The following is a 23,996-nucleotide window of genomic DNA, read 5'->3' on the forward strand; positions in this document are numbered from 1 at the left end:
AATGTCTAATTGTACCATACTCACGCTTTTGTGATGATGTGAGATGATAAAATTCCTACACAATGAGATGAGGTGAGGTGAGTGACGTAGTGTTAGGCTGCTATTGACCTCCTGATGATACCTCAGAAAGAGGACCACGTGCGTTGAGACTGCAGCTGACCTCCGGTAAGTGACACCACAGAAAACAAAGCTGCAGATAAAGGGAACAACTGTAGAGACAAGTTTAGTGATGTCCATGGTCACACAGCTGGGGAGAGGACAGAGGGCACTTGAAACCAAGTCTGACTTATTAGTGTGGTGGTGATCATAGTAACCACAGCTCTGCACATGGTCTCTTTATTAAAGGTCAAGTCCTGAGAGTTATGGGGCAGGTAGGGTGGGATGAGTTGAGTAGGTGACAGGAAGGTTCCTTTAAAATTTGATATTTGGCTTATATTTAAAAAAGAATGTTTCTTCTGTGTTGGATGGGATTGAATTGATTTTTTTTTCTTTCTTTTCCCCTTAATCCATGAGATTGCTCCAATCCTATTACTTTTAACCTCTCAAGTAAAGACTATCAGGCCAATCTGGAGTCTCACCAGAGCCCAAAACCTCAACACCTGACACCTACCCTGGCCCATATACAGACTCAAGAGCCCCATAACCTATATTTTGATCCAACTGCTGCATTAAACAATTTTTATGGAACACATAGAATTTACCATTTTAACCAACTGTTAAGTGTGCAATTTAGTGGCATTAAATGCATTCCCAGTGTCATGCCACTATCACCACTATCTATTCTCAGGACTTCTTTATCATTCCAAATGGAAACTATGTTCCCATATGAACACTAACTCCCTATAATCCCAATCCCAGCCCCTAGTTACCTCTATTCTACATTCTGTTTCCACGAATTTGCCTATTTTAGGTACCCCATGTGATTGGAACCATATAATATTTGTCCTTTCGTGTTTGTTTCATTTCACTTAGCATAATATTTTCACAGTTCATCTGTGTTGTAGCAGGTGTCAGAGCTCCCCTCATGTTTATGGCCGAATATTATTCCACATTTTGTTTATCCATTCATCTGCTGATGGACTCAGGCTGTTTCCACCTTTTGGCTATTGTGAATGATGCTGCTATGAATATTTTGTATTCAAGGATCCGAGTCCCTGTTTTCAGTTTTTTTAGGTCTATACCTAGCATTTGGCAAAATTGCTGAATCATATGGTAATCCTATATTTAACTTTTTGAGGAATCACTAAACTGTTTTCCATTGCAGCTCCACCAGCATTCCCACAAACAATGCACGAGGATTCCAATTTCTGCACATCTTTGACAAAACTAATTATTTTTCTTCCCTTTCTTTATTTCTCTTTTTTTAATGATGTAGAAATAGATTTATTGATAAAAGTATTCTTTTTTTATAAATCTATTTTTTATTGGTGTTCAATTTGCCAACATATAGCATAACACCCAGTGCTCATCCCATCAAGTGCCCACCTCAGTGCCTGTCACCCAGTCACCCCCACCCCCCGCCCACCTCCCCTTCCACCACCCCTAGTTCGTTTCCCAGAGTTAGGAGTCTCTCATGTTATGTCTCCCTTTCTGATATTTCCCCCTCATTTTTTCTCCTTTCTCCTTTATTTCCTTTCACTATTTTTTATATTCCTCAACTGAATGAGACCATATAATGTTTGTACTTCTCTGATTTCTTTCTTTCTTTCTTTCTTTCTTTCTTTCTTTCTTTCTTTCTTTCTTTCTTTCTTTCTTCTTTCTTTCTTTCTTCCTTTCTTTCTATAATAGCCTAATAGCCATCTGAAAGGATGTGCATGTTACTCTACTTAATAGCATCTAGCTTTGCTCTTTATCTGGCCTCTGTCATTGGTCCTAAGGTAGCTAGCCTAGGTGGCCTACTCGGAACCCCTGCTACCTCAGATCTGGACCCTCCATCTCCATCCCCAGAAGTTGCCTTAGGATCCAGACCAGGTGTAACTCATGCATGGCCTCCTTTTTCCTCCCCCTGCTTCAGCAGCAGTCCCTTACCTGGTGCCATTCACCCTCAACTTCACCATAACCAACCTGCGCTACGAAGAAGACATTCAGCATCCAGGCTCTTGGAAATTCAACTCCACGGAGAGGATCCTGCAGGGTCTGGTGAGAGCCTCACCCACCGGTACCAGCCCAACCCTACAACACCTCCTGCCCCGCCCATCAGTGTCAGCCCTGTCCACCTGACTTCTGCCCTACCCATATCGCCTCTGCCCCATTCACATCACCAATACCCCTGCTCCCCCTGGCCTCCCTCAAAGGTTCCTTCTCACCTTCAATCTCTTTTCTCATAGCTCAAACCCCTGTTCAAGAATAGCAGTCTGAGTTTCCTCTATTCAGGCTGCAGACTGGCCTCACTCAGGTAAGACTCTCCCCAAGAACACAGCCCAACAGGTGTATGGGACCCTCACCTACAGGCTCCCTGACTTTGTCCATACTTGGGACGACTACCACCATGGATACTACACATCATCATTGACAATGACAATCCAGCAGTTAGTAATTCCTAAGATCCGAGGCACTGTGCTAGTACTTCATATTTCAACCCATCAGCCCTCACGACAGCCTCATGAAGCAGGAACCAGAGGTGCAACGGGCTCAGAGGAATTGAGTAGATTGTGCAGGTCACACAGAGCAACCCCACATTGTGGGTTCTAGAGCCAAACTCCTAGCTCTTAAGCAGCACTGCTTCCTCTACCTCATTATGGTAATCTCCCCATATGCAGCATGGGGAGATTACCGACCTGGCAACCTCTAAAAGGAAAGAATCTAAGAGGGAAGGAAAGCAAGCACACTGTTACAGAGAGAGCGTGTGCTCCTGAATGGGTCAGACTCACGGAAGGAGGACTGCCCTGCCCTAGGATGGCTCAAGGTTGGGGACGACACCATCCCATGGGTGCAGCTGGGGAGGCAGTTGGTTGACCTACTTCACACCTGGCATTCTTGCCTCCTACATCTCAGAATCTCTAGGTCTGGTTCTCCTCACATTCCTGTTTTATCACAGGCATTTACCTCCAGCTCCCCTGCCTTCCTGGGGCAAGACCAGGCATAGGAGCCTAGTGGCTAAGAGCCTCGGTGAAGCCAGAGCAGAGTTCAAATGTGAGCTCTGCCATTTAATGAGATCCCAAAACCTTGCTGTGCCTCGTTACTCCGCATGTTATATATGACATATTAGGCCTGTACATAATACGTGTATACTAACATATATATGTATACAGAGAGAGAGTTGACCCTTGGACACTGAGTTTGAACTGCAGGGTCCACTTATACATGGATTTTGTTTTTGATAAATACAGTACAGTGCTATAAATGTATTTTCTGTTATGATTTTCTTAACGTTTTTTTCTCTAGCTTACTTTATTGTAAGAATAGAGTATATAATACCAATACCATAAAAATATCTGTTAATTGACTGTGTTATCAGTAAGGCTTCTGGTCAACAGCACTCTTTTAGTGGTTAAGTTTTAGGAGAATCAAAAGGTCTATGAAAATTTACAACTGGGTTAGGTGTCCGTACCCCTAACCTTCATGTTGTTCAAAAGTCAGTTGTATAGGGACACCCAGGGTCCTGGGATCAAGTCCCACATTGGGCTCTCCCGGGGAGCCTGCTTCCCCCTCTGCCTATATTTCTGCTTCTCCCTCTGTGTCTCTCATGAATAGATAAATGAAATCTTTAAAAAAAAAAAAGTCAGCTGTATACATACATATATGTATGCACATATATAGAGAGAGAAAGGGAGAGAAAGAATAGGTATAATTTTATAGTATATCTGTTATATCTATACCTAATATATATGTTATACCTATATGTACCTATATATTATATATATTATTATACATAATATATAACTATAACTATAATATAGCTATATGTTATACCTACATATAATATATAACTATAATTATTATAATATAACTATAATATACATAATCTATATATAATACAGAACTATAATATATAATAACTATAATAAAGTTATATATAATATATATCATATATAAGTATAATATATAATCATACCTATACTTTATACATGGGTATATATTACATATATGTCATATATACACATAATAGGTATAATATGTCATATATAGATATAATATCTAACATAGATGATATATAAGTATATTCCTAATATATTTGTATATTATATAATACACATATTACCTAAGTGTAGACAATATGAGAATAATATATAATTATACCCGAACCTTATTTTTTTTATAAATTTATTTTTTATGGGTGTTCAATTTGCCAACATATGGAATAACACCCAGTGCTCATCCCGTCAAGTGCCCCCCTCAGTGCCCGTCACCCAGTCACCCCCACCCCCCGCCCACCTCCCCTTCCACCACCCCTAGTTCGTTTCCCAGAGTTAGGAGGCTTCCATGTTCTGTCTCCCTTTCTGATATTTCCCACTCATTTTTTCTCCTTTCCCCTTTATTCCCTTTCACTATTTTTTATATTCCCCAAATGAATGAGACCATATAATGTTTGTCCTGCTCCGATTGACTTATTTCACTCAGCATAATACCCTCTGGTTCCATCCACGTCGAAGTAAATGGTGGGTATTTGTCATTTCTAATGGCTGAGGAATATTCCATTGTATACATAGACCACATCTTCTTTATCCATTCATCTTTCGATGGACACCGAGGCTCCTTCCACAGTTTGGCTATTGTGGACATTGCTTCTAGAAACATCGATACCCAAACCTTATATATATATATACATATGTAGGCTTATGTATACTGTATATAGGTAAAATATTATGTATATTATGTATGGGTATAATATCTTTTATATATAACAATATAGACATAATCTCTAATATATATTATATATTATATGTTAGGTATAACAGTTATATAATGTAATAATAATAAAAATTAAAATGTAACAAACATATACCATTTACTTATGTGTTAAATCATTATATTATATATTCTATTTACCTTATGTATAATTACGTTGCATACAATATGTCGTGTGATGGATAGAATAACAACTGTGGGAGTTCAGCAATACAGCCCACAGGGACGCTCTGAGGGTTAAGCGATGTGTTCCTGAGTACAAAGTGCTGGGCCTGCTGCATGCTAAGAATTCAACAAGGGGTGGTTGTTGTTGTTGTTGTTTTTTAATAATAAATTTATTTTTTATTGGTGTTCAATTTGCCAACATACAGAATAACACTCAGTGCTCATCCCGTCAAGTGCCCCCCTCAGTGCCTGCCACCCAGTCACCCCCACCCCCCGCCCTCCTCCCCTTCCACCACCCCTAGTTCGTTTCCCAGAGTTAGGAGTCTTCATGTTCTGTCTCCCTTTCTGATATTTCCTACCCATTTCTTCTCCCTTCCCTTCTATTCCCTTTCACTATTATTTATATTCCCCAAATGAACGAGACCATATAATGTTTGTCCTTCTCTGATTGACTTATTTCATCAGCATAATACCCTCCAGTTCCATCCACGTTGTCAAGGGGTGGTTGTTTTTACAAGAGACATTGCATCCATGGTTCTGGGGTGTGGGAGCGCCTTTCTCTCCACATCACTCAGTAGTGTATGGCTGCGTGGGCAGGCGGGTAGGTAGTGTCCTGTGGCCAGAGGTGATGCTGAGACATGGACAGGTCATGCTTTCAGACTCACCCAAAGGGCATGTGTGTCTCTGACCGTTTAGTCTCTTGAGTTTTTAGAAATGCCCCAGTCCTGCTTCCAGACTGAGTGACTTTAGCTTTTTGGTCTCTCTCTTTGGAAACCTCAACTCTCTGCAGGAAAATGTCACCAAACCAAGCTGAAGTCACTTTTCCTGGGGCCACTGCCCCTCCCCCCCCCATTGCAGCATGATCTTAGACATCTTTTTTTGTGCTCGTCAAGACCTGTAACAGGATGTGGCTGTTGGAGCTTCATCTGGCATCTTCCAGCTCACTCCATCAACAGCATCCTCGTGTATCTGCCACTCCCAGGGGTTTTGGAGTCTTCTCTCCTAGGCATGCAGGAGGCTTCAGACCTGTGGTGTGCTAATTGTTTATGGAGGGCATCTCCCTGATGGCCACAGCTTTTGTTAACTAGGGTTTCCCAAGTTTCTGCCTTAGGGGCTAGAAGGAGAGAGAGAAAAGGATCAATAGATAGATGGTTAGACCAACTATGTGGTGATTTTTACCCAGGCCTGAGAAGGATGGGGCTGCCACCAGAGTGGATGCCATCTGCATGTATCGCCCTGACCCTGAAGGCCCTGCACTGGACAGGGAGCAGCTGTACTGGGAGCTGAGCCGGCTGACCCATGGAATTGCCCTGCTGGGCCACTATACCCTGGACAGGAACAGTCTCTGTGTCAATGGTGAGCAACCGTGATGTGGTCAGAGTCTCTTCCCCCTCAGAGGGCAACCTCTGCCCTCTGGTTGAGAATGCATTCCCTGTCTGGCTCTTAGGGCCTTAGTCCTAGGCACTAAATGTGCTGATTCTGGTCTGCACTTCATGGTTTCCTCTTCATCTTGGACTAACTTCACCCTTGGAGCCTTCTTTCCTGATGGGTATTGATGGAGAATCCCCAACAGCACCCCCTGCTAGAGACCCCTCCACTGCACCAGGATAGCCCTGCCTCCTGTTTGGTCCTCTGCCTCTCCCTTAACCCATACCCATAATCTTCCCTCCCTCTCCCTACAGGTTTCACCCATCAAAGCTCTGCACCCATCGCCAACAGTGAGTATTCATCTATGACTCAGGGCCCCCTCACCCAGGGCAGGCAAAGCACTGATGCCTCCTCATGCCAGGAGGAAGAAAGATCCTGGGAGGCCACAAGTTATTTACTCTCCTCTCTGCCCCAGATCCAGAGGGAATCTCAGCCCCACATGCAGCCTAATAAATAGTCTCTCTTGTTGGCATTTCTGCTATGTGATTGCTTTTCTGCTTTCGCTGATGAGGGCTTTTTCTCAGCTCCAGGGACCTCCACAGTGGACCTAGGAACCTCTGGGACTCCATCTTCCGTCCCCAGCTCCAGCCCCACGGGTAAGTACCAGTCAGTGGCACATCTACTGGGGGCACCTGATGAGTAAAAACATACTTAATATTGCTTACTCAAATAATTATAGAAATTCATAGTAAATCTAGTGATAATGAGTCAGTCAACAGCCTTATTGAGCACCTACTCTGTGTCAGGACCTGGGGAAGACAGCAGGGAACACAAACAGACAAAAAATTATTGCCTTCATAAAGCTCATATTCTTATGATAATGATAATTATGATGATATTGATAATGGTGGTGGTGATGGAGCTGTTGATGATGGGGATGGTGATAGTGATGATGGTGGTGGATGATGGTGGTGGTGGTGGTGGGGATGGTGATGATGGTGATACTGATGATGATGGTGATGGTGGTGATGATGATGGTGATGGTGGTGATGGTGATGATGGTGGTGGTGGTGGTGATGATGATGATGATGGTGGTGATGGTGATGGTGATGATGGTGGTGGTGATGGTGGTGATGGTGATGATGATGGTGGTGGTGGTGATGATGATGATGATGGTGGTGATGGTGATGATGGTGGTGGTGGTGATGATGATGATGGTGGTGGTGGTGATGATGGTGATGGTGGTGATGGTGATGATGGTGGTGGTGGTGATGATGATGATGATGGTGGTGATGGTGATGATGATGATGGTGGTGATGGTGATGATGATGATGGTGATCTTAGGTCATTTGTGTATTGTAAGTCCACAGGAAGTATGTAGATTTTTCTCAGGATAAGAAGGAATGAAATACACTTTTTTGTAATATGTAGAAATACTTCCTTCTTGTCCTTGTTCAAATCTTTAATGACTGTCAGATTCTGTCCAGGACAAATACATGCCATCTGTGCCATCATTCCCTATTCCCTCATCCATGGCAGACATCACTAAGTGGTAACAGCCTCCCTGCTTTCTGAATTCAAAACAGCTCCAGAATCCTTACCAACAAAATACCCTAGGCAGTCACTACCAGTTCAGTTGAAGTTGCCACAGGATTGTGGGATAGAATTCAAGGAAATTAAGTTCCTTGATGTGTGGAAGGCTCTTTGGTTTTCCTGGAAGGCATTTGTGAGTTGAAAACTGCTCAGCCTGGGGCAGCCCGGGTGGCTCAGCGGTTTAGCACTGCCTTCAGCCCAGGTCATGATCCTGGAATCCCAGGATCGAGTCCCACGTCGGGCTCCCCGCATGGAGCCTGCTTCTCCCTCTGCCTATGTCTCTGCCTCTCTCTGTGTGTCTCTCATGAATAAATAGATAAAAATCTTAAAAAAAAAGAAAGAAAGATAGAAAAGAAAGAAAGAAAGAAAAGAAAGAAGAAAGAAAGAAAGAAAGAAGAAAGAAAGAAAGAAAGAAAGAAAGAAAGAAAGAAAGAAAGAAAGAAAGAAAGAAAGAAAGAAAAGAAAGAAAGAAAAGAAAGAAAGAAAAGAAAGAAAGTAAGAAAACTGCTCAACCTCAGCTGGGTCATGGCTGGGAACAACAGTTTGATCCAAGCCTGTTCACACCTCCTCCTGACCAGTATCCAGGAAAAGTTAGTAGCAACTTTGGCTTGCACCTTTGTTTTTTCTTGTATGAGGCAATAAACATTCACAGCTTTTCTGGGGATTCATGGAGGGATCAGACACATGGAGAGAATTGGGGCACAGATGGCAGAAGGATAGTCTGTAGGTGACCTGATAGAGAAATGCCTCCTTGGGTTTCAGTTGCATTCTCTGGAGTTTGTCTACTGGGTCTGCACTTTGAGGGGGCTCTCTAAATGCTACTTACATAAATAGATTCATAGACACCCAAAGAACCCCAGATTTCTGACACTTCCTTTCTTCTCCCATCCTTACAACTCTTCATACTTTCTCTTCCTATCTTTCTACATGTTACACCCATCAGGTCCTGACCTCCAATTCCAACAGTGTGTAGTAATTCAGGCCCTCGCATTTCTCTGCATTGGGACACATCTTTCCTCCTCACTATCCCTACCCCACCTCCTCAGGGACAGAAGGGTCCTGGAAAGCTCTAGTCTTTCCCCAACTTCACTACCCAGATCAGAAAAGACAAGCCTGACACAGGCTTGAGGAGCATTTCATGGACCCCTGATGGGCCTTGTTTAGCTGGGGAGGCCCTCCCTTCTCCCATATTTGCCTCACTGTGTTTTTTTTTTTTTCAGTTGGAATTGCCTCTACCATCTCCTCAACAACTTCAGCAACCCCCACTTCCATTTCCACAGGTACGAGCTTCCTCTCTGCCATTCCTCCCCTACAGAGGTCTCATGCACTTGGCCAGTGGGTGGTATCATATGGAGCACCATGCCCATTCATTCATTCATTCATTCACTCAAGAAGCATTCATTTAGCCCTTACTGGACAAAAGCAGCAGTGAACAGAATAGAAAGGGCCTTAGTCTTTGATGGACTTCCAGCAAGAAAGAGAATAGAATAAGGACTTGAGTGTACAAATAAGTATTGAATTACAATCAGCATGGTTGTGGGGTGAGATCTGCAAATGTGTATGTGGGCTTCTCTCTTGAATACTTGGTCTTCATTTCCAACAAAGAAGGGAACAACAGCGTGAGCTACGTATGTACCTGAAAATGCCCTCCTACAGGTCCTGGTTAGGGATTTGGGCAGACTCTGGTTGGGCCAACAGCTAACTTCCCATTCTTGGCTTCTCACTGGCCCAAGGTAGATTTTGATACCACCCACTGACACTGCTGAGGGTCCTGGATGACTCATCATTACTAACACTGTCTTACTTGAGTCTCTACTTACTCATCAGCTAGGGCCTCCTGTGGGTGTTCTGACCACTGACCATTCAGGCCAGAGTGAGGTTATTGCATGGACCTGCCCTTGGTACTAGAGTAGATGGGTTAGAAGCACAGGCTCTGCAACCACAATGCTCAGGTTTGAACTGTGCTCTGCCATTTATAGATTGTGTGACTGGGGGCAAATTATTTAATCACCCTTGGGCTCAGTTCTTACATCTGTAAAATGAGATAAGAATACTATCTCCCTCTGAATGATTTGCCTCAAGGCTTAAATGGATTAAAATTTAAGTGAAGCATTTAAAACAGGGCCTGACCTATACAAATGAAATGTATTTCTTCAAATAAATCTTTAAAAATCAGTAAATAGTTGGGTCCCAGAGAAATAATTTGAGTTAAAAAAAAAAAAAACCCTCAGAAAAAGAGGATGTCTGTCTGGAATTTTAGCCAACTGGAGGGTCAGAATGTTTGTTGCATTTACCACCATAGTGTTTTTCCACACTTATCCCCAGAGCCCCTCACTTAATGCTAATGTCTGGGATCTCCTTCTTGTGGAGACTGCCCATCATGGAGGAAGCCCCTCTCCAGTATTTAAAGAGATAAATGTTTTTCCATCTCTTTGTGGGATGACCCATGTTTAGGCTCCCTGACATCTCCTTCTTGCCTCCATTGCAGCCACTGGTCCGACCCTGGTGCTGTTCACTCTCAACTTCACCATCACCAACCTGTCCCATGAAGAGGATATGGTTCCTGGTTCCTGGAGGTTCAACGCCACCCAGAGAAAGCTGCAGGGCCTGGTGAGAGCTCCGCCAGCAGAATTCCTGCCCCACCCACTGATGCAAGCACCGCCTACCTGATCTCTGTCACGCCCACGGAGACCCACCTACCTTACCTGTGCAGCCCCCCATGCAGGCCTGGCTCACTGGTGCTGGCCCGACTCCTCTCATTTCTGCCCTGCTCTCCACCCCTGAGACTTTCTACTCACTTGCCTCTCCTCTACAGCTCGGACCTTTGTTCAAGAACACCAGTCTGGGCCCCCTGTACTCCGGCTGCAGACTGACCTTGCTCAGGTGAGACCTTGCAATCCCCGGCCAGGGCTGCATCAAGGGCTCCCTGAGGACCCCAAGAGTTCCCTCTGCTTCCTACCTGCCCTCTCTGTCCATGTCCTCAGCAGAGGTGGAATTCAGGAGGCACTGGCTCCAGAACCAAGGCCTCTTCTGGTTGTAACCACCCCCGCCTCCCCCCCCACACACACACTGTCCCCAGCTTCTGCAGAGCCCCTAGTCTGGGTCATCCTTCCCAATTCCCTCCTACCTCCCTTTGACCAAAGAGGGCATTTCCTTTGGGTTTTCAGTTCTTTCCCCAGGATTCCTCTCAAGGCAAGCTTGCCTTTTCTACTTGCTTTAATCCAAATTCCAGCTTTTCACCTGTCTCAAGTAGGAGCTCTCCTGTCCCCATGCTCTGAGGTTGCAGGTTTCAGATTTGCAATTTAAGAAATCCTGCCACCACCACCCCCCCCCCCCCCCATGACTGTGTGCACATTCCTGGGCTGGCCAGAAGTGGGTGCCAGCCTTCTCATTTGCCCTGGCCCCCTCCTGGCCTGCCCCCAAGGTCCCAGGAGCCCTGCCCTGGGACTCCATCTAGTGATACCCCTACCCATCCTCCCCAGGCCCGAGAAGGATGGGGCAGCCACTGGAGTGGATGCCATCTGTACCTACCGCCCTGACCCCATGGGCTCTGGGCTGGACAGAGAGCGGCTGTACCAGGAGCTGAGCCAGCTGACCAGAGGCATCACTAGGCTGGGTATCTACACCCTGGACCCAGACAGTCTCTACATCAATGGTGAGGGATTGCCATCTTGGTCCACATTTCAACAGGCCCACATCCTCCTCTCCATTCCTCCCTTTCTGTGATTACTCACCCTCGTCACCCTTCCTCCGTCTCCCTGTGCAGGTTACACCCGCAAGACCCAGGCCACCACCCCCAGCAGTGAGTATTCAGAGGCTTCAGGAGTCTCTGCAACCCTGTGAGTCCCCACCCTTAAAATGGAAGTGTCCAGGAGCCCATGGCCTGCCCTGTGCACCTCTGTTCCACCCCCAGCTCCGTGTGAACTGGGACCTACACCTAAGAAATTCCCAGGCACGGCTACCCCCTCGCTGGTAATCCCTGAAGTGAGGGATCCTCACCCTCAAATTCTTGTTTTTTTTCTCTCCAGCTTCTATGGTGGCCACAGTTTCTGCAGGGATGCCAGCCTCCTTCTCCAGTCACACAGGTAGGCATTCTCTCCTCTGAAGAGGCTCCCAGCTACTCTTGGTGGGTACTAATCACAGGACATGGGAGGAGGAGTAGAGTGGGTGGTATCTCCCAGGGGAGCCCAAGGGTGACTTCTGAGGATCTGCTAGGCCCTACCCAGGTCCTAGGGACTTCTTGAACACCAATCCCACTCCCAGCACTGGGAGTCTTCAGCCATTCTCTTTAGCCTGTGTCTGAAACCTATAGGTGACCCCTGATGTCCAAATCACCCTGCATCCCTTGGAAAGTAGAGAGCAGATCTATTCACTGATAATAGATTTGTCCAGTGGCCAGCTTGCCAAAGCCTAGTCAGTGAAGAATCAATTCTTCAGTTTCCCCAGCTAACCAATTTACCAACAGCTTATTTTAAGGAATATTCTCTGTGAACATATTCAATAGATATGACTTTATTCTTCTTCTTATCATGTCTTTATGAATATGTTCCTTGTGAATATATATAGTCTCTCCCTGACCATAGTCAATGCATATAATCATTTCATTTAAGGAATGTTGGATCTGTCAAAGTCTAGGGACCATGGGGTCATTTCCACTTTTCATGAATATCTTAATCCTTTTATCCTTTTTATTATGAAAATTGCCAAAAGTAGTGGCAATTGAAAGAATAGCGCAAGGAAATCCAGTTGTCCACCACAGTTGTTGACCTTTTGTCTTTGTACATGATTCTGTTATATGACATAGGTGTCCCTAAACTATGCTATGCAAAATCACACGACAGAAGGTGCAGGGCTGAGGATGGGGTCAACACTCGAAAACCATGTCAGTGACAAAATAAAAAAATAGGCATCTAATAAGACAGCACAGTTTTACAAATGTTAAATGGCTAAGAAATATAAATTAGTGCAATAAATGCAGCACTTTACTCTGAAAGAGGCCTGACGTTGTTGGCTTGTGGAAGTTAGCAAAATGATTAAAGAAGGAGGATTACCTGAAATCCTACAGAAAGCAGAAACCCAGGATGAGTAGGGTCATCCCTCCTAATACCTCAGGGGTGTGATTTAGCCAGTAGATGCTTGAGTTGTGTCCATGCATTTTGTGTACGCCTACAGAGGGGGGTTTAGCTGCGTTCAGGGTTCAGCTTTTGTGTGTCTTGCAGACAAAATTGCACACACACACACAAACATGAAATCTACATTGTGTTCACAGTTACCTAATGTATCAATGACCCTGAAAAAATTGTGTTTTCAAAACAAGCATTATGGTAGAACTGACTAGACAAAGATGTAGACGTAATTTTTTTCCCTGATCCACTTGAAACTTGCAAATATCATGAGGCCTCACCATTAAAGATTTCAGCAAGAATCCCCACAAAATCAGGACATTGCCTTATGTAACCGTAATAGCATTACTGTGCTTCAAAAAATAAGAACATTATGGTGTCATCTAGCATTGCAGTTTGTACTCACATTTTCCCCAAATATCTCCCTTTGGTAGGTGGCTTTTTTCTTTTTTAAAAGATTTTCTATTTATTTATTCATAAGAGATACAGAGAGAGAGGCAGAGACATTGGCCGAGGGAGAGGTAGGCTCCCTACGGGGAGCCCAATGTGGGACTTGATCCCAGGACTGATCCATCCCAGGATCCCGGGATCCCGACCTGAGCCAAAGGCAGACACTCAACCGCTGAGCCATCCAGATGCCCCTAGGACTTTGATTTTTAAAGACAACAGAACAGAAGCTGTCTTTGCCTGCTTTTTTAAAATATACTTTTGAATAAGAATATTCTTGAGAGGAATTATTCACACAATACATCTTATTAAGTGAGTAAGTTGGGGAAAGAAATTGTTAGTTGGCAAATTGCTCCTGAGGTCAATTTTCAAACGCAGCATTGAAAGCTGAACCTGTCTGGGTGGGTCTTCAAAGGTGCCCTGGAAGGAGGAAGAAACTGGCTCAAGCCAAGACAGTCTCATGGTCTTCAGCTATGGGTTTCTCGCCTATTTTCTTCTCTTTTTTCTTTCTTTCTTTCTTTCTTTCTTTCTTTCTTTCTTTCTTTCTTTCTTTCTTTCTTTCTTTTTACCTATTTTCTTTTTCTTTTTTTTTATAAATTTATTTTTTATTGGTGTTCAATTTGTCAACATACAGAATAACACTCAGTGCTCATCCTGTCAAGTGCCCACCTCAGTGCCTGTCACCCAGTCACCCCCACCCCCCGCCCACCTCCCCTTCCACCCCCCCTAGTTCGTTTCCCAGACTTAGGAGTCTCTCATGTTCTGTCTCCCTTTCTGATATTTCCCACTCATTTTTTCTCCTTTCCCCTTTATTCCCTTTCACTATTTTTTATATTCCCCAAATGAATGAGACCATATAATGTTTGTCCTGCTCCGATTGACTTACTTCACTCAGCATAATACCTTCCAGTTCCATCCACGTCGAAGCAAATGGTGGGTATTTGTCGTTTCTAATGGCTGAGGGATATTCCATTGTATACACAGACCACATCTTCTTTATCCATTCATCTTTCGATGGACACTGAGGCTCTTTCCACAGTTTGGCTATTGGGATTTTGAGGTATTTCTAGGTTGAGCAAAGAAAAAACATGACCACTAGATGACAGTAGCAAGCACAAATGTTTGTGAGTAGTGCAGGTTTGCCTTCCCAGCAGGTGTCAGTCTGTGACATCTTCAGGAGGTTCTGGGTGGGCATCCCTTCTCAAAAGGGGGAAGGGCAAGAGGACTCCCAGGGGAGAGGAGTGGTCAGAGAAGACATTCTCCTGTCTAGGTGATGTCACCCGGCAGCCTGGAAAGGAGTCTCTGGGTTGCACAGCTCTCTGCCCAGCAGCAGTGGCTCAGGCTCTCCAAAGCCACGGGGTCCGTCTATTTTATAGCTCCCAGCTATTGGGTGCAGTTTCGGGGGTATGCAAAGCAGGCAGGCTCAAAGTGACAGAAATCGGCTGAAATCTGCCTGTTTGGGCTATATTTAAAAGAACTGGATATAAAATTTTGAGTTTGGTCCTGGCAGGCTTTTGAGCTCACGGATCCCAGCCTGCTGTGAAGAATTAAGTACCCTATGAGCTCATATGCAGGCACCATCTCTGGCTCATTATGTAACACCCCGACACCAGCATCTTCCATTTCCGTATGTGGCCAAAGCTGCCTCCTCTCCCCACCCCCACCCCATCTCCAGCCTCAGATGAACAGAGAATGATACTCAGGAGAGTCCCAGGGGAAGGCAGCCTCTCCCAAGTACCTCCAAGATGATGGGTCCTCTGAACAGGCTGGAGCTGTGTCCCAGTGGCCCTTTGCCCCACATCTGATCCAGGCCTGACTCAGAGCATGGCCTCCTCTCCTCCTGTCCCTCTGCAGCTGCTGGCCATGCCCCAGTGCCCTTTACCCTCAACTTCACCATCATCAACTTGCACTACACGAAGGACATGCGGCCGGGCTCTGCGAAGTTCAACTCCACCCAGTCAGTTCTACAAGGCCTGGTGAGAGCCCCCTGCTGCCCATCCCTTTTTTCCATCCTCCCCATCCCTTTGAGTCTCCCTACTGTGCTTTTGGAGAATATGGAGGGCCCCAGAGCGGACAGTTTCTGGGTTCAAAACTCGGAACTGCCACAGGCAGGTGATGTGCCTTCGGAGTAGTGATCTTGCCTTTTGGTACCATTGGCTCATCTGTAAAAGTAAGATAATAAAAGCCTTTATCCCAGAGGGTTCTTTTGAGAATTCAGTGTTGTATTGAGACGATTGGGGAGTTGCTGTTTCCTTGTAAAATATTGTGTTTTGAAATGATGGTTGGTTTTACATTTCTTTTTCATTCACTCACTTCATTCTTCTCAGCTCAAGCCGTTGTTTGCCAACAGCAGCATTGGTTCACTCTACACTGGCTGCAGAGTGACGGCACTCAGGTAAGACCTCCTTTTTGGCCTTAGGAAGTGTAATAAGGTGTGGGCTGGTTGGGCTAGCCAGGGTCCGGACTAGGGAGGCCACCAAGATACCTTGAGCACAGTATAAAAGGAGGTGCTCACGCTCAGGGATTAACTCGATGTTTGCACAGCCCTGAGTGTAAGCACTCCGTTAGATGTTGTGTCCAGGCCCCTTGCTTGTCTCACACAGTTCCCAGCTCTGGTGCCAGACCCATGCACTGCCCTCTCTGGGTCATCTTAAGCCCAATCAGATAATCAGACTTGCAAGACCTGAACAAGCCATACACAGACAGGAAAGGGCATGCCAGCGAGGCAGCACTGGGCATTTCTTTTCTTGTAAGAACCTTCTTGGCAGTCCAAGGACTATTATTTTGGCATCCAGGTGACAATTAATAAATATGACTTCAGTGGAGGTCGCTGGAGGGAAGGTGGATGGGGGGACGGGGTAACAGGGTGATGGGCATTAAAGAGAGCACTTGATATAACGATCACTGGGAGTTATATGGAACTGATGAATCACTAAATTCTACCCCTGAAATGAATACTACACTATATGTTAGGTGACTTTGATTTAAATTAAAGAATTAAATTAAATTTTAAAAAGAAGAAATATAACCTCAGTAGATAGGTGATCGAGCTCCCCCCAGCTTACATGTCCCATGTCCCAAAAGGTAACTAATATCTCTTGTAACAGTCCTGACGAGTTAAGAGGTTTACCATACCAAAGGAAGCCCAAAGCTCTAGCTTCCCACCAGGTATTATTGTCTGTTTTCTGCCCTCCCAGAGAAGATGCAGGTCACCAACAAGGGGTCATTTTCACCATAAGCAACATCACCAGGTAACACAACTGACATTGCACCTGTAGCAAGTTCTTAGGAGACCACAGCTAGAAGCAACTTAGCTCAAGGTCACTTTCATCCTGTTGAGGCGCAAGGGATACTCTGTTTCTCCCCAGGAATACTCTCTGGCAGTGCAACCTGCTAGTTCCCCCAGGTTGTCCCATCAGGGTTAATTTTTTCTGCTTCCTTCCCCAGATAGCTGAGAATATGGGAAGCAGGTGGCCAGTGGGTGGGGGTCTTTGCTATGCAGCATCTCATGCTCAGATGCTCAGGTCCAAACATTGGGTTGTTCAGAGCTGCTATCCAGTGCTAGGGACTGTAAATATTCAGCTCTGTGGATATTTGTTTAATTAAACAATTAATTGATGAGCATTTGGCACCAGAGCTAGGTGTGATAGATCAGTCATTTCTGAACCCCATGGCATTCCAACAAAAGGGTTAGAGCTTTATCCACACTGCAAACATGGGAGAACCGAGTCAGACACACGTGGATTATTCAACAAGTGACAGAGCTAAGGTTTGAACCAATGGTCACCTGACTCTAGAACACCCACTCTGGTCCTTTATTGTGCAAGGATGTCCCTTCTCTTATGAGCAGCTTATGTCTGGACCAAGAGGGCAGATAAACAGGTATTCACATACATGTGGGCTATTGAAAGGATGTTCTGGCAGGGATGCCCCTCCGTCCTGTTCCCATACCCATGTCTTTCTCCCCTCAGGCCTGAAAAGGGTGGATCAGCCACTGGAGTTGACGCTGTTTGCACTTACCAACCTGACCCTTCGGGTCTCCAGCTGGACAGGGAGCGGCTCTACTGGGAGCTGAGCCACCAGACCCGTGGTGTCACTCAGCTCGGTTCCTACTTCCTGGACAGGGATAGTCTCTATGTCAACGGTGAGCATCTGGTGGTGACAGGGGTCTCCTCCTGCACCCCAGATGGACTATTCTGTGGATGCTCTGATCTCTGGCCAGAGGATACACCTGCATCTGCCTCTAGACTTTTCTCTCCTCCTTCTTCCTTTCCTTATGAGATCCCCCTTCCCCACCAAGGGCTATATCACACAGAGGGAGGTAGAAAGTCAGAGAAAGGTTCTGGGAGGCACCATCCACAGTGTGGAAGGGACAGGACCTCCTCATGGCAACTGTTCTTCCACCAGCAGTCCAGCCCCATCATCCCTCACTTAAGCCTTTCAAACATCCCACCTCACTCTTATCCACTTCCTGCAGGTTATACCAGACCACCACTGACCTTCAGCCCCAGTGGTAAGTGCTCAAATCCTAGATGGCTTCATGTCCCCACAGCTCATGGGAACAGCTGCTCCCTCTCCCTGCCCAGGGCCTCATGGAGGAATGGAACCATAGGGGCCTGGTCCCCCTCCTTTCCCCACCTCTGCCTTCTGTGACTCGGGCTGGGCATCAGGGGCATCAAGGGCTCCTGTCTCTGGCATCTCCAAGGTGATGGGGGCTTTGTCTTTCTTATTTCTGCTGCTTCCTCCTCAGTCCCTGTGACTTCCACGCCCTCAGAAACCTCGGCGGCTCCAATCTCCTCCAGCCCTACAGGTGAGAGCCTTCTCTCCATGTCTCCTTCCCTCTCACCATACACCTGTGCTTTGCAACGAGAAGAGCAAGAGAGTATGCACACACAGCTCAAAGCAAGGGGACAGCCTGGGGAGGTGAAGAATTTGTGGTCACTTTTACCGTCCACCCCATGTGGCATGCCAGGGTCCAACTTGTGACCATGCTGGCCTGAGGAGACCCAGGGAGTGAGTAGTGAGATTAGATGCAGTGGTACATTCTAGAACAATTCTTAAAGCTTTACCTCCTCTAGAATGGAACGGAAATAGTCAAAGTCAAATCCAGAACTAATTCCCAGAGCGCAGAGACTAAAGCAGAGGAATCAGGCATAAGTAGCAACGAGAAAAATGACTACAAAGCCATGGCAGCAGCAATCACTGATTGTTTGTCACATGATGGGGACTCTGCTTCACATGTACCATCTTCAGTCCCAGGAGATGGACACTGATCTTTCTCTGTTGAAGAAAAACAGGCTGGTTCTTGGGGATCTGGGTGTTTTTCTGAGGTCGCGCAGCCAGTGGATGGGCAGGACTCATGTTCAAGTCGTTCAAACTCTAGAATCTGAGCTTCTGCCCTAAAACAGCTGTGTGGCTTTGAGGAAGTGACTTAATTTCTCTGAAATTTATTTTCATCCCCTGTCAGTTGGGAGGATAAATAAAAGGATTCACTTCCAGGGTTTGCTTGAGGATGACATGAGATACTGGATGAAAAGTTCTTAGCACAGAGTGAGCTCTTACCAAACATCAGGTCTTATCATTATTATTGCTATTTAGGGCCATTGTTTATATCATTACTATATTAGTAGAATAACAAAATAAGATTCCCCATTTGGGGAGGAGATATTCTGAACTCTCGCACCAGATGTGAATACACTGGGCACCAGGGATGTGGATCCAGACACTACCCCCACCATCCCTCCATCCTTAAATCCAGCTAAGGCTCAGGGGTATTTCTCGCCCAACCTCACTGCAGTCTCTGGACCCGACCTGGTTCCATTCACCCTTAACTTCACCATCACCAACCTGCACTACACGGAGGACATGCAGCTAATAGGCTCAGCCAAGTTCAACAAAATAGAGAAGATCTTGCAGAACCTGGTGAGAGTCCCACCCACCTCATCCCACCACCCACTGATCCCCACCTACCCTCTGAGGCCAGCTCCACCCACCTCCCCCATACCCTGCCCAGGTCCTCCCACCCCCCTTCCGCCCAGTCATCCCCCCCCCCCCCCCCCCCCGCCTCCCAGCAGATGCCAGCCCCACCCACCTCCCTCATGCCCCACCCAGGTCCCCCCCTGTCCTGCTCCCGTCCAGCTCAGTCTTACTCACCTCCTTCTCCTTCAACAGTTCAGACCATTATTCAAGAACACCACTGTTGGCTCCTTCTACTCTGGCTGCAGACTGACCTCGCTCAGGTGGGACCCCCTAGGAGATGGCCCAGTGAAGCACAGCGGAGATTCTTACCATGGCTAGGGCTAGGTCTTCCCTTTGGCCTCAGTCCTTTCCAACTCCCAACCTGGGATAGTCTGTCCTTTGGGCTGCTGGCCCCCCAGGTCCTGCTCTGGCTGGACCTTCCCATCCTCCTGAGCCTCAAATCTCCCATGGGGTATTTGATAGGAACAAAATGACGAAACATAGCAACTGCAAAGTATACACCAAAATTCTTCATAAAGGATGCACCTCTGATCCTTCACAAAGGATGCAATCCCTGGTCTACTGTGCCTCCGGCCCCACACTGCATTAAATATTTCTGGCTAACACTCAGCCAGACTTAGTATGTGTCAGACATTGGGGTTCTCAATGTTTGGTCACTATTGACCAGCTAGTTATTGTCGTGGGTGGTTATCCTCTGCACGATAGGATATTTAGCAGCATCTTGGCCACTAGATAGATGCTGTAAGTACCCCAACCCCTGATGTTGGGGACAACCAAATCTGTCACCAGACATTTCCAGATGTCTCCTGAGATGCAGAGCAGCCCAGGTTAGAGTCACTGGGTGAAATGCTTCCTGTCCATCATCTCCCTAGACTCTCTTAATGTCACTACTGTTATTTCTATTTTACAGATGAGAAATCGGGCACAAACAGGTTAAGGAACTTTCCCAGAGCCAATGGCTGCCAAATGGCGGAGCCAGGATTCAAACCTAGCCTCTTCAGAGTCCATACCTTTTCCCACTAAGCTTGTTTTGCTTCTTTTCTTTGGGAAGAACCATCAGTTCACTCCCCCTCCCTGTAATCGCAGCCTTCACTTCCCTGCTCCCTTCCAGGATAGAGAGGTGCAACTTGGCCTCACTTCACTGAGTGATGGGGCTTCTGAGCATTAGAGGGCTTCTCCACTCCAAGATCCCCTGGAGGCTTTAGCCTCAGTGGACAGCTCTCCAAGATATCTCCCTGCCTCCAAAAATAGAATCTAAGAAAGCATTCCCTCACTAAGGTGCTAGGATAGAGACAGGTGGAATAAAGCCCTTTGTCTCAGGGCCTAGCCCACAATGCTGATGCACCCACAGCAGAAGTGACCTCTCCACTCTCCTGGCCTGGAATTCCACAAATTTTCTTTCCATCCATAAACATTGCTTGAACACCTACTATGTCCAAGCTCTTTGCTGAGCTCTGAAATCTCCATGGAGGCCAAAGCACAGACTCTGCTATCAAGAAGCGTGTATTATATTAATTATAATGTAAACAAACACATTTATACAAATTAGTTACGTGTGATTATTATATGTGAATTGTGTAATTATATATATAGACATATAATTAATAGCAAAAATAATACTAAATAAAATAGTGACAGACACTTCCCTGGCACTTAGGGATGCAGCAGATCCTATTAGAAGCATTATGCTTATATCAACAGACTTAATCTTCACAGGATACACCTGGGTACCATGATTCTACCCATCTTACAGATATGAAACTGAGGCCCAGAGATCCTATTGAAGTGTTGGGATATGGGAAGTATAGTGGGTCTAGGAGGAGCTGAAGTGGCAGCTCAGTTCCTAGCGAGGAGGTTGTTGTGGCCAGGAGACACAGCTCCGGGCCAGGAGGAATGATTCAGGGAGAAGGAACCACAGGTGGAGAGCCTAAGGTAGCGAGCATGCAGAGCAGAAATGCTCAGCAGCAGGGGTGGGGAGGCAGGGAGATGCACAGGGCAGGTGGTGGATGACCTGTTGTACTTGATGGGGCAGGTGCAGTGGGGCTTCATTCTCAGGCAGTAGGGGGCCAGAGGATTTCAGCAAATTCCTAACAAGGGAAGATTCCCATCTTAAGTGGGACTTGGTGCCGTGAAGAGCGTGGATCACGCAGCACTGGGAGGCCTGGACTCAGAAGGTGGCCACATTTCAGAGCAGATTCTCTCAGCAGTGGATGATGGGCCTCCTGGGGCCTGTCACCAGAAGCCCCACTACTTCCTAGCTGTCCCCATGGTACCCCCATAATGGTACCCCTCAAGGACTCTCCACAAACAGATCTTAATCATCTGCACTGTTGTGTCCTGCCCTCCCCAGGCCCGAGAAGGCCGGAGCAGCCACCCACGTGAATGCCATCTGCTTCCGCCGCCTGGAGCCTGCAGGCCCCGGGCTGGATAGAGAGCAGCTGTACTGGGAGCTGAGCCGGCTGACCCATGGCGTCACCTGGCTGGGCCACTACACCCTGGAGCAGGACAGTCTCTGTGTCAATGGTGAGCAGTGGCCACCCACACTCCGCTGAGCTGTGAAGCTCATGGTCCACCCCCACCCCCCAAGGCTTCTTTATTCCTTCTCCATCTCAGCACCTCCTCTCTCTTATGTCCTCTCTCTGCAGGCTACACCCACCAGACACCAGTGACCGCCCCCAGTGGTGAGTACTCAAGGGTCTTCAGGAGCTCTGCCCCCCACTCCTCAATAGGGAAGGAAGCAGCATGCCCCTGCCCACACCTCCAGCTGTCAGGGAGGGAAGGGGTCGAGCATGCAGGCTGAGAAGTCATCGCAGTAAGCTTCAGCTGTGCATCACCTCTGTGCTGTTGACTGGACACAGAGAAAGGGCCACCATGTGGTCCAGGTCAGGTGCACGGAAGAAGGTACCTGTACGTGGGCTTGAATAAATAAGAACGTTAGGTGGTAGATTGTCCCCTGCAAATCCTGCCCACCTTCACCTGCTGCTTGGATTGGTCTCCTGTTGTCCACACTGGTTCTGGCATTAGGTCCCCAAGGCCCCCCAGCATTTGCTGTGCAGTCTCCAGTGAGGTAGCTGTGGGTCCCAGGCCCTGCCCATATATCCATCCCTGGCCTGACTCAAGGTAGCCTCCCGTCTCCCTCCCCTGCTGCAGCCACCGGACAACCCCTGGTGCCATTCACCCTCAACTTCACTGTCACCAACCTTCCCTACACGGAGGACATGCAGCCTCCAGGCTCCTTGAAATTCAACAGCACAGAGAAGTCCCTGCAGCGCCAGGTGAGAGCCCCGCACACCTCCCCCTGCCAGTCCCGCCCAACCAGCCTTCATGCCTCATCCTGACGCCAGGCCGCCCATGCCTGCCCCGACCTTGGGACTAGCCCCTCCCACCTCATTCTTGCCCCACCCACCCATGCCCATCCTGCCCCTGCATCTCAGATGATCTATTTACTTCCCTTGCTCTCACCCACAGCTCAGACCGTTGTTCAAGAACACCAGTCTGGGCCCCCTGTACTCCGGCTGCAGACTGACCTTGCTCAGGTGAGACCTTGCAATCCCCGGCCAGGGCTGCATCAAGGGCTCCCTGAGGACCCCAAGAGTTCCCTCTGCTTCCTACCTGCCCTCTCTGTCCATGTCCTCAGCAGAGGTGGAATTCAGGAGGCACTGGCTCCAGAACCAAGGCCTCTTCTGGTTGTAACCACCCCTGCCCCCCCCACACACACACACACTGTCCCCAGCTTCTGCAGAGCCCCTAGTCTGGGTCATCCTTCCCAATTCCTCCTCCTCCCTTTGACCAAAGAGGGCATTTCCTTCGGGTTTTCAGTTCCTTCCCCAGGATTCCTCTCAAGGCAAGCTTGCCTTTTCTACTTGCTTTAATCCAAATTCCAGCTTTTCACCTGTCTCAAGTAGGAGCTCTCCTGTCCCCATGCTCTGAGGTTGCAGGTTTCAAATTTGCAATTTAAGAAATCCTGCCCCCGCCCCCCATGACTATTTGCACAGTCCTGGGCTGGCCAGAAGTGGGTGCCAGCCTTCTCATTTGCCCTGGCCCCCTCCTGGCCTGCCCCCAAGGTCCCAGGAGCCCTGCCCTGGGACTCCATCTAGTGATACCCCTACCCATCCTCCCCAGGCCCGAGAAGGATGGGGCAGCCACTGGAGTAGATGCCATCTGCACCCATCGCCCTGACCCCATGGGCTCTGGGCTGGACAGAGAGCGGCTGTACCAGGAGCTGAGCCAGCTGACCAGAGGCATCACTAGGCTGGGTATCTACACCCTGGACCCAGACAGTCTCTACATCAATGGTGAGGGATTGCCATCTTGGTCCACATTTCAACAGGCCCACATCCTCCTCTCCATTCCTCCCTTTCTGTGATTACTCACCCTCGTCACCTTCCTCTGTCTCCCTGTGCAGGTTACACCCGCAAGACCCAGGCCACCACCCCCAGCAGTGAGTATTCAGAGGCTTCAGGAGTCTCTGCA

General features: G+C 47.2%; 1 protein-coding gene across 1 annotated transcript in view; it reads left to right on the forward strand.

The window, feature by feature from the left end:
- MUC16 (mucin 16, cell surface associated) overlaps positions 1 to 23,996 on the forward strand; it is a 112,300-nt gene that overhangs the window by 64,155 nt on the left and 24,149 nt on the right. The window contains exons 25-48 of the mRNA XM_038565385.1: positions 2,015 to 2,139; positions 2,328 to 2,395; positions 6,197 to 6,369; positions 6,696 to 6,731; positions 6,966 to 7,037; positions 9,195 to 9,254; positions 10,463 to 10,584; positions 10,790 to 10,857; positions 11,457 to 11,629; positions 11,741 to 11,776; positions 12,003 to 12,059; positions 15,399 to 15,520; positions 15,872 to 15,939; positions 17,516 to 17,688; positions 18,022 to 18,057; positions 18,295 to 18,354; positions 19,342 to 19,466; positions 19,716 to 19,783; positions 21,874 to 22,046; positions 22,169 to 22,204; positions 22,674 to 22,798; positions 22,992 to 23,059; positions 23,646 to 23,818; positions 23,929 to 23,964. Coding sequence (XP_038421313.1) covers positions 2,015 to 2,139; positions 2,328 to 2,395; positions 6,197 to 6,369; positions 6,696 to 6,731; positions 6,966 to 7,037; positions 9,195 to 9,254; positions 10,463 to 10,584; positions 10,790 to 10,857; positions 11,457 to 11,629; positions 11,741 to 11,776; positions 12,003 to 12,059; positions 15,399 to 15,520; positions 15,872 to 15,939; positions 17,516 to 17,688; positions 18,022 to 18,057; positions 18,295 to 18,354; positions 19,342 to 19,466; positions 19,716 to 19,783; positions 21,874 to 22,046; positions 22,169 to 22,204; positions 22,674 to 22,798; positions 22,992 to 23,059; positions 23,646 to 23,818; positions 23,929 to 23,964 — 2,253 coding nt within the window. The remainder of the gene's footprint in view (positions 1 to 2,014; positions 2,140 to 2,327; positions 2,396 to 6,196; positions 6,370 to 6,695; positions 6,732 to 6,965; positions 7,038 to 9,194; positions 9,255 to 10,462; positions 10,585 to 10,789; positions 10,858 to 11,456; positions 11,630 to 11,740; positions 11,777 to 12,002; positions 12,060 to 15,398; positions 15,521 to 15,871; positions 15,940 to 17,515; positions 17,689 to 18,021; positions 18,058 to 18,294; positions 18,355 to 19,341; positions 19,467 to 19,715; positions 19,784 to 21,873; positions 22,047 to 22,168; positions 22,205 to 22,673; positions 22,799 to 22,991; positions 23,060 to 23,645; positions 23,819 to 23,928; positions 23,965 to 23,996) is intronic.

Source organism: Canis lupus, chromosome 20 (assembly GCF_011100685.1).
Source record: "Canis lupus familiaris isolate Mischka breed German Shepherd chromosome 20, alternate assembly UU_Cfam_GSD_1.0, whole genome shotgun sequence".
Lineage (NCBI taxonomy): Eukaryota > Metazoa > Chordata > Mammalia > Carnivora > Canidae > Canis > Canis lupus.